General features: G+C 56.1%; 1 protein-coding gene across 1 annotated transcript in view; it reads left to right on the top strand.

Moving 5' to 3' along the window:
• The first annotated feature begins 294 nt into the window (after nt 1-294).
• The window catches only part of angpt1 (angiopoietin 1), a 29,436-nt gene continuing 19,477 nt past the window's right edge, over nt 295-10,253 (top strand). Inside the window, exon 1 of the mRNA XM_086178111.1 lies at nt 295-1,003. Coding sequence (XP_086034237.1) covers nt 662-1,003 — 342 coding nt within the window. The 5' untranslated portion in view covers nt 295-661. The remainder of the gene's footprint in view (nt 1,004-10,253) is intronic.

The following is a 10,253-nucleotide window of genomic DNA, read 5'->3' as shown; positions in this document are numbered from 1 at the left end:
ACACACACACACACACACACACACACACACACACACACACATACACACACACACAAACAGACGCCGACACAAACACACACTCGCATTCCAGTGCAGGCTCTGCGAGCTCTGCGAGGGTCAGGCACAGAGTGTGCTGGGAGCTGGGAAGCGTTCCTTGGAGTGAGAACGTCGCTCTCACTCCTCCGGTTGGAGAGCAGAGGCGGAACGGAAGGCAGAGAGAGGGAGGGAGGGAAGGAGAGAGAGAGAGAGAGAGAGAGAGAGAGAGAGAGAGAGAGAGAGAGAGAGAGAGAGAGAGGGAGGGAGAGAGAGAGAGGGAGGGAGGTCTGACGCTTCGTCGCAGCTCCTCACCACCTATTTCTGATGCGGCGGCCGATCGGTGCAGCTCTCGCTCCAGAAGCAGCTGTGGCCGACGGAGATGTGCACAACTTTTCCTGAAGGCACGGCGACTCGAGCGCGGCGCTGAGGACGGGAGGCGTCGGGCCTCCGGAACCACAGCCGGTCCCATGGCCGGGTCCCGCGGCGGGCCCGCGTGCTGAGGATGCCGTGCGGAAGATGGCGGACGCCCTTCGCCGCGATCTGAGGAGCCGTCCGAGCGGGGGGGTCCAGTGAGGAGGACGTGGGAACAGCGGGAGCGGAGTCACCTGCCGCCTCCGCCCGGATCATGCTGCGCTACGCCTTCCTGAACGGGGCGCTCTCGCTGGCGGCGCTCCTGGCGGCGGCGGCCCGCGGGGAGGGCGAGCAGAGCCGGGGGCCGGACGGCGGCGGCCGGCGCTTCCACAAGATCCAGCACGGGCAGTGCACCTACACCTTCATCCTGCCCGAGGCCGGGGCCGCCGGGGCCGCCGGCGACGCCGCCTGCCGGGAAGCCAAGGGCGGGAGCCCGCAGTACAACGCCAACTCGCTGCAGAGGGACGCGCCGCCGCCGCCGGAGCCCGACTTCCCCAGCCAGAAGATCCAGCAGCTCGAGCACATCATGGAGAACTACACCCAGTGGCTGCAGAAGGTAAGGCGGGGGTCGACCCCTTCAGGGTGTTCGCTCCGGATGTCGCGCGTGCACGCCGCCACGGGAAAGACGTCTCTGAGCCGCCGCCGTCGAGCGCCCTCTCCCTTTCTTTCTCTTTCTTTCTCCAATGGGCGAGAAGGTTTGGTGAGCGTGGGCGCCGCTCCCAGCGGCGGGCCGGTCACTGGGTTACACTCTCTATGTATTTATATGTATATATGTGTATGTCAACTGGCACTTCAGGACCGAAGCCTGACGTGACGTGGACGCCGCCGTCCATCTCTGTCCTCTCCTCTCTGCGCCGCCGGCCCCGCTGGTTCCTTTGAGAGCCGTGACAATTCGGGGAATCTCCCCCCCGACCCCCCTGACCCCCCCGCGGCCTCCGGCGGGCCGTCTCTTTAATGGCAGGAAGTCAGAGAAGGTCCCAGGAGACGGACGAGGAGGACGGGACGGGGAGAGAGAGGGAGAGAAAACGCTGCCTTTATTTATCCAAGTCAAGGATGTGATGAAGAGCCATTCATGAACGGGGAAAAGTTCCATCTTTAAAGAAACATACGCAAGTCCGGGTTCTGCAGGGTTCAGCCTGGGTTTTGGGGTCCGTCTGGATGCCCCGCCTGGCGAGGGGCCGTGACGAGGCTCCCGGGCCTGATGTTGGCGTCCGAAACCGAGGGGAAGCGTTGAACTCGGACTTGGCTGAATCCCCCGCGAGCTTATCCACTAGCGACCGGGACGTGCTCTCTAAAGCCTGAATTCTGCACGACTCCGGGGTCAGGGGGGAACGGGAGGCGTGGATGGCGGGGGAAGCTCCGCCCCCAGGAGATGCCGCACGAAGGCCCTAATCCAAGATGGCGCACGACGACGTACATGTCATTTTTGGCCGCCCGACTGGTCGCGGCCCCTCCTGGGACAGCAGGAACAACACAAGAGCGGAAATGAAGAAGCGGCAGATGGACTGGAGTCGTCTGGGTTTTTTCCACTTTGCGGCGTAAAGTTGCAAAGCGGCGTCCTCGGCCCGCTTTCTAAGAATCCCCCGGCGGTGGCGGCTCTCCGGAGGGAATCCCAGCTGCTCTGACGTTAATCCAGACCTCCAGATTTTTTCTTTTCGTCTCAGGCGAACGTCCAGAACCCCTCAGGATCTCCTCGGAGGCGCTCCGTCCTCTCCCGACAAGGCGCTAACTTCTGAGCGGCGCTCCGACGTTTTCCAGCTGACGCTGGTGTTCTGAAGCCTGGTTGTGTTCGCCGCGGCCGGGGAGTCGGGGGGGGGAGGCATGAAACAACGCCGCCTCTATCTTTGCTCAGTGGACCCCGGCGCTCCACGATAGCATGAGCGATACTATGCAAACAGCGGGCGCTCCGGCTAATGACGCGTCCCAGAAAACAAACCCCCGTCCCGTCCAACCTTTAAGGGGCCGCGGCGGCGCCGCCTGCCGTGGACCTCCGACCCGCTGGAACGGCTAAACAACACAAAGGATGGGCAAACACGCACATTACCATTTTGGGGGTCTGAACCAAAACACACACCGGTAATTCAGGCTAATTACACTTCCCGGTGGGGGGGGTGAAGCGTCCTGACGGCTCCATCCATCTTCATCATGGAGATGGACGGCCGCTGACGCCTGGCCGCCCCGCGCCTGCGCCCGAGGCATGCGGCAGCCGGCTCGGATGGCGGGCAGCTCCGTCCGTCCTCCGACTTCCAGAACATTCCCGACCCGTCAAAGGAGGCGTGTTTTTGGCCGGCGAGCCTCTGAGCCGCTCCGACGCCGTCACAGGAATGAGCGACCGCTGACCGACAAAACAAAGAGGACGGACGTCCGACAAACAAATCAAAGAGTTACCGGCCGGTCGGCCGACACTGACTGAGGACGCACGCTTGACTAAACCAGCTGCTAACCAATCTTCCGGCCCGTACTGAGTATAGATGTGTGTGTACGTAGAGCGCACGGCTGCTGAGCTGCCAGAGGATCAGCCTGGACCCAAACACACATCCACACACTCACCCTCTCATCCACATCACATGTCCAGACATCCACACACTCACCCTCTCACATTCCATCCAGACACAAACAATAATTCACCCTCTCATTTACCTCCGGACTCTCCAGAGGGTCTCCAGTGAATCTGCTGCATGTCGTGTCTGTGGGAAGAAACCTGGAGGAAACCCAAGCAGACACTATGTGAATATGAACACACACACACACACACACACACACACACACACACACACACATTATTCTTTGATGTTATTTCTCCAAACAGCAGCACATATAGTCTGATCCTGGAAAAAGAAGGAACCTCCATAAAGAAGCAAAAACAAACATTTCTATTCTTACATATTTTTCCAAGGTTAAGCCTTGGGAGACGGGAAGGGGTGCGGCCCATTCATCCATTCATCCTTTCATCTATTCATCCATTCATCCATTCATCCTTTCATCCATCCATCCATTCATCCATTCATTCTTTCATCCAATCATCCAATCATTCTTTCATCCTTTCATCCATTCATTCTTTCATCCATTCATCCATTCATTCTTTCAGCCATTCATCTATTCATCCATTCATCCATTCATCCATTCATCCATTCATCCTTTCATCCATTCATCCATTCATTCTTTCATCCATTCATCCATTCATCAATTAATCCTTTCATTCATTCATTCATTCCTCCATTCATCTATTCATCATTTCATCCATTCATCCATTCATTCCTCCATTCATCTATTCATCGTTTCATCCATTCATCCATTCATCTTTTCATCCATTCATCCATTCATCCTTTCATCCTTTCATCCATTCATCCATTCATCCATTCACAGCAAGCAGAGCTTGTGGCCTCACTCTGTTTCTCGGTGAGAGTTCTGTGTGACTGCCCCCCCAACATACACACACACACTCACACACACACACACACACAGACACACACACACTCACACACACACACTCACACACACACATTATACCCAGCAGATTCACAGCGAATGCCGCCTTGTATTATTTGTCTATCTTTTTTATCGACAAAGATATTTCAAGGGCAGTGAGAGATTTGGCCGGTGTGGTGTGTGAGCAGGCCAGGCTGTTTCTGCTGTTTCTGCTCTGAGTGTGTGTGTAATGGATCTCCTGGTGGTGGAGGAGGTGGTGGGGGCTTCTTGAGGAGGAAGGTCTGGGCCAAACCAAGCTGTTGAACCGAGGTGGGGGGGGGGGGGGGGGGGGGGGGGGGGCTCCTTTCTCACATTCAAAGCTGAATGAGCTCCACAGAAACTTTTCTTGTTGGTTCTCGTCAGTCCGAGCCGGACCGAGACCGAGGAACCGGTGGAATCTGTGGCTCGTGAAGCCCAGACGGCCTCATCCCTGGGAGGGGAACCCCCCCCCACCCCACCAGCGGCTGGAGAACCCGCAACCCATGTTCAGGTTCTCCTCGGTCCCCTAGCAATGGTGCTGAGGATGCTGCTAGAAGTGCAGTAGAACTGGGCGGTGGTTCAGCACTGGTGCCGACTAGGTTCTCTCCATGTTCTCTCCATGTTCTCCTGCCTGGGTTCTCTCCGTGTTCCCTCCATGTTCTCCTGCCTGGGTTCTCTCCATGTTCCGTCCATGTTCTCCTGCCTGGGTTCTCCTCACATCCTACTGCCTGGGTTCTCTCCGTGTTCCCTCCATGTTCTCCCGTCTGGGTTCTCCTCACATCCTCCTGCCTGGGTTCTCTCCATGTTCCCTTCATGTTCTCCTGCCTGGGTTCTCCTCACATCCTCCTGCCTGGGTTCTCTCCATGTTCTCCGTTTTGCTTTCCAGTCTGGTAGATCCAGAAGCTGGATGGAGGTTAGGGTTAGGGTCCACAGGTGGCCTGCTGATATACAGCCAAGCCCTTTAGCTTTAGCCCCGCCTCCTGGCCTTGCGTCAGCTGTGATTGGCTGCAGTACCTTTCCCGTAAATGGATGGTCCAATAGTGGGTCGGGATTGTTGTCCAATAAGTTTTCACCAAAATGCAATGTTTCTGGCTGATGGTTCCGGGATGCCCTCACAGCCAGAAGGTCCCTGGATGGATTCCCTGAGAAGACCTTTCTGCGTGGAGTCTCCATGTTCTCCTGGTGGGGTTCCTCAGGGTTCTCCGGGTTCCTCCCACCGTTCAAAAAAGGTTGTCGGATGAATGTCTTCAGTCCAGGACCTGCTGACGGCGGCGCGGCTCGGAGGATATTTCTGTCTGAAAGGTCTGGAGATGTTGCGCAGGTCCCGCGGGTGTTGAGAAACCTCTGGGTTCTGTGGAAACCTCCGGCCCCGTCTGGGTTTTCTGGCATCGACCGAATAAACGGTGGCCTCCAAAGTCTCCAGAAAGTCCAGGACTTCACAACAACATCTGTGGAGAAAAACCAGGAGTTCTTGGTGCTGCTTCTGCCTCGGTTCTGAGAGAAGATCACGGGTTCTCCTCGCGCTCCTCGCCTCCTTCCACCCATCCAAAAAGCGTAGGCTCGCAGAAGACTCGGAACAGTCGGAAGGCGTGCGCGGCGGGCCGGGCGGTCAGACCGACCAATGACAGCCGGACCCGTCGGGTCAAGCCCCGCCCCTCGCTCATCCGGCAGCTCTGATTGGCCGCCGCCTCTCACACCCCGTACGACCCCGAGCACAAATCCTGCAGACAATAAGTACCAGTACCACAATTCACCATTACTCCAGGTATTTAGACAGAACTTGCTAGGAGTTTTCATGTGTACTTGTACTGATAATATATGATATTATGGGATATTTGGAAGGAAACTGTCCTCAAAGTCCTCATTCATTCATTCCCTTTCATTCTGACAATGATCGATCCCAGAGTAAATTCCCCACGCCATGAACTCCCTGCAGCCTCCCGTGGGGCCCTGACCCCTCCAGGAGGACGAGGAGGACGAGGAGGACGAGGAGGAGGAGAAGAAAGGGACGGATGGTGTGATAGAAAGAGAGAGAGTGACAACATGGCGGGAGACAACGCTCGCTTTCGCAGTGTGTCGTTTCTCACAAACCAAGCAAATCACTCGTCTGCTTCATCGCTTTCTTTGCTTTACTTCCCCTACATCCATCTCTCTCTCTGTCTCTCTGTTTCTCACACACACACACACACACACACACACACACACACACACACACACACACACGTTGAAGGGCAGATGGCGAGTACAGAATGGCGGCCCGATCAAAGCCCCGCCCCCTGCGAGTGTGTCAACTCTCAGTTCACTGGCGAAGTGCTGGGATCCATGTGACGCCCCTTGCAGCCCCCCCCCCCCATCCCCCCCCCCCCCCCCCCCCCCCACACACACACACATAAAAACAAAGAGACCTAGAAGCACAAACACACACACACACACACACTTTCCCCCACACAGGCTTGCAAGTGTGGACATCCACTGATGTGTGTGTGTGTGTGTGTGTGTGTGTGTGTGTGTGTGTGTGTGTGTGTGTGTGTGTGTGTGTTGTCCGGGAGTTCAGCCAGGCCTCTGGCAGTCACCAAGGCTCAGGGCTGGCGTTGGCATGGCGACCGCACACGTGCAAGGGTGACGGGTCCACCTGCTCCTCAGGAAGCCTCCAGTAGACGTTCTCCAGGAGAACCCTGGACACCCAGAACCGTTCCACGCTCTCGCCGTATCACAAGCCAGGACGGGTTCCGCGTTCCACGCCGTCCCATGCGGTTCCACGCTGTCCCATGTGGTTCCACGGCGTCCCATGTGGTTCCACGCCGTCCCATGCGGTTCCACGGCGTCCCATGCGGTTCCACGGCGTCCCATGTGGTTCCACGCCGTCCCATGTGGTTCCACGCCGTCCCATGCGGTTCCACGCCGTCCCATGCGGTTCCACGGCGTCCCATGTGGTTCCACGCCGTCCCATGCGGTTCCACGGCGTCCCATGTACATTCTGAGCACTCCGACCCGACGGGACCACACAGCCATGAGTACCCGGGTAGTGTTTAACAGGTGTACTAGGTTACTCTGCATGCAACGACCCGGGTCGGTCCGGAAGTTCATCCACTGGTGACGGAATCCGACGCCCAAACATGCAGAACTATTTGTGCGTCAACACACACTGATTCCTCTGTATCTGTGGTGTTGGAGTCCTTTTCCCTGCAAGCACTGCTCTCACTCAGGCAATCATGCAGTACAAGGTGCGATATTTAATGACACATCATGAGAAACTGTACATAAATGATCCTGATACAACCCATAATAACAGTCACTACAAGATGACTGCAATCATTCACAACAGAGGTGATCCTATGTGTCGATATCCCAAATAATAATAATGGCAAAAAATGAAAAAGATGAAAAATAAAAATGTAAAAGAGTAAAACACCAATAAATTAAAAAAAAAAAAAAAAAAAAAAATCAAATGAAAATATTAAAAAATAGCAAATTAAAAATATGGATATAAATTTGGAAATAAAACTAAAATGAACTAAAATAATCCTTCCATCGTCTGCCTCTTACCCTGCTCTCGGGGTTGCGGGGGACCCCGGAGCTTCTCCCAGCTGTCATGGGGCGACAGAGGGGTTCCTTCGGACAGAGGGGTTCCCTCGGACAGAGGGGTTCCCCCAGACAGAGGGGTTCCCCCGGACAGAGGGGTTCCCCCAGACAGAGGGGTTCCCCCAGACAGAGGGGTTCCCCCGGACAGAGGGGTTCCCCCGGGCTGGTCGCCAGGCAGTGGCAGGGCCGCGTCTCTAGACGCAGACGGACAAGGTTCACTCGCTCAATTGTTCCAATAAACCCACCGCAGGTTTTTTGGACTGTGGGAGGAACCCTGAGGAACCCTGAGGAACCCAGAGGAACCCTGAGGAACCCAGAGGAACCCCACGCAGACATGGGGAGACTCCACACAGGAAGGTCCCCTTGTCTGAATCTGACCAGGATGCTTCACGCCGTGAGGCTGCGGCGCAGCCCGGGCTAAAATAGAAATACAATAAAATAAAATGTGAAAACGGTCACAGAAACTTTTCAAACACTAAACCTCGGCGCTCGACACAAGTTTGACTTGCGACCCTGCCGGCCGGCAGCGTGAAGAGTCAGCGTGAAGAGTCAGCGTGAAGAGTCAGCGTGAAGAGTCAGCGTACGGCAGGGATTGTAAAAGGCTCTGTTTATTTTAAATTGGCATGAGATGGTACTGTGGAGTCGCTGCAATTGTGTGCGTGCGTGTGTGTGTGTGTGTGTGTGTGTGTGTGTGTGTGTGTGTGTTCATTTTCTTCCTCTCCTGATTGTTTGACACTCGTGAATCCGTGTTTGGATAAAATAATCCTGGGTTTTAAAGGCGCAGCCCTGCGGAGCGTCAAGCGGGGGAAGCTGCGTCTCCGTGGCGATGGGAACGGCCGAGGCGCCGAGGCGAACGCACGCTCAGACCCGGATCTCCTCACCCCGCGTGACCCCTCATCCACAATCGACCCTGACGGCTGTCATTTGGAATAAGAGTTGTTCTCGGGGTTTGTGGTTCGGTTTTCTGGTACCTGCGACGCCGGAAACCGTTTTCCTCCATCCGTTCGTTCAGAACCTGCAGACGATCGGAAGAGAAAAGAGCAAATCCTTCCGGAAGCAGGAAGAAAGACTTTACATCTCACTGCCGTTTATCTGGATCGATCGCCGCCGCCGGTTTCCCGGCGTCTCTTCCAAACCGTATCAGGCAAACATCGGGGATCCTGCCAGTTTCCTTCCACGCCGGCGTGTTTTTCCAGCTCCGTCGACGATCAGATTTAAACCCGCTCTGTTTTTACCCTAGAAAACAAACCGGCGATGATAAAGTCATTTTTCCGTGCGGCCGGTCGTTGTCAAAAAGGGGCAAAATATCAAGTTTGAAGCCAAACGTTCGTGAGACGATGGAGGGAAAAAAGCCCTGGCTTTAGAAAAATCAGGGAGTAAATATAGAAAGGCAGTTGGTCCAAATAAAGAGGGGAACCGCAGCGGAGAACAATCAGTGTTTGGAGCTGCTGAGTCACAGGAGAGCTCGGCGGGAGACTTCCCGTCCGCCGCAGATACGCCGATATGTTGCGTAATCCGGGCCGGGCTCGAATTGCGGGGGGCGTCCGGGGCCATCTTTGGTCCCGTCTACGCTTTTGGCGCTTTTGGAGCGCCAAAACAAACGGCGACGCCGGGAGGGGGGGGCGGACCTTCTGCCCGCAGACTCCTTCACCAACATGCTGCCATCATCTGGAGGTCGACCAGAAGGTCCGGACAAACCGGGCGGCTCCTCAGCCTCAGACCTTTGCCACCTGCACGACCGTTCCCATGTTGCAGAGCTGCGGCTGCGTCTTTGCTGATCTGGCTTGTTTGGCTGTTTCATTCCCACGTCCCGCTCGAGTGCCAGCATTTCCTCTCTCACATAATTAACCGAGGTAATTTTCAGAGCTCCGTTTTTTTTTTCCAGCGTAGGACTAATGAAAATATACATGCGTGCGTAATCTTCAAGAGCGTTGTTTGTTTTCCATCCAAGATGGAGGGACGCGGCGCGCAGGGGTTCCCGCTCGCGTGCACGTGATACAACACACTTCCTGGAAAAGTCGGCCGGCTGCCGAACGCGTTTCCGGAAGGACCTCGGAGCGTTCCCGGTGGCGGCGGCGCTTACATAACAAACTTCTGCGTGGGATCGGGAGGTCACTCCAGAAAGGGAGCGGCTAAATGTGGATCGCTAATAAGAAGCGTCTGTCCGTGTGGGCGAGGAGGCTAATCGTAGCGGCTAAAGCTGCAGATAGCGGCTCGGGACACGGGAATTTCCCCCGCAGGAAATCACTACGGCATCATCTCGTGCCGACTCTTCTCAAAAGGAGCCCGGACAGGAAGACGCTCCGCCGCCGGGTCCAACGCGAGCTCTGGCTCCGCCCGCTGCGACACGACGCTCGGTTTGAAAAATAATGTGGCGGCAATCGAGCGAGTGCCTGGCCGTCTGTCTGTCGGCGGGGTCAGAGGTCACCCTTGGTCATCGACCTTTTCAAAACAAACACTCGAGGGGCGCCTCGGGTTTCGCACCCGCAACCGCCATCGGACGGGAAGGCAGTGAAGGAGTGAGTGAATGATGGACATCTCTGTGGGACCTTTGAATGACAGGGTGAGCCCAGGCCTCTGAACCCCCATTCTGGCTCAAGATATGGGGACCTCCACCCCTCCACCTCCACCTCTGGGATGGAAGCTGCACGAAACATCGCTGCCATAAACACTCAATCGAACCCGCCCAAGCAGCAGGTCGGGGGATTATGTTCCCCCGGGTTGTGTTTGAGCGCCTCGCCGTGATGGAGTGCAGAGTGTGAGGGCGGAGGTCGGAG

This window comes from Fistularia commersonii, chromosome 30 (assembly GCF_037954325.1).
Source record: "Fistularia commersonii isolate RoL2024-O1a breed Wild chromosome 30, RoL_Fcom_v1.0, whole genome shotgun sequence".
Lineage (NCBI taxonomy): Eukaryota > Metazoa > Chordata > Actinopteri > Syngnathiformes > Fistulariidae > Fistularia > Fistularia commersonii.
This window is presented reverse-complemented; position numbering and strand designations above follow the sequence as displayed.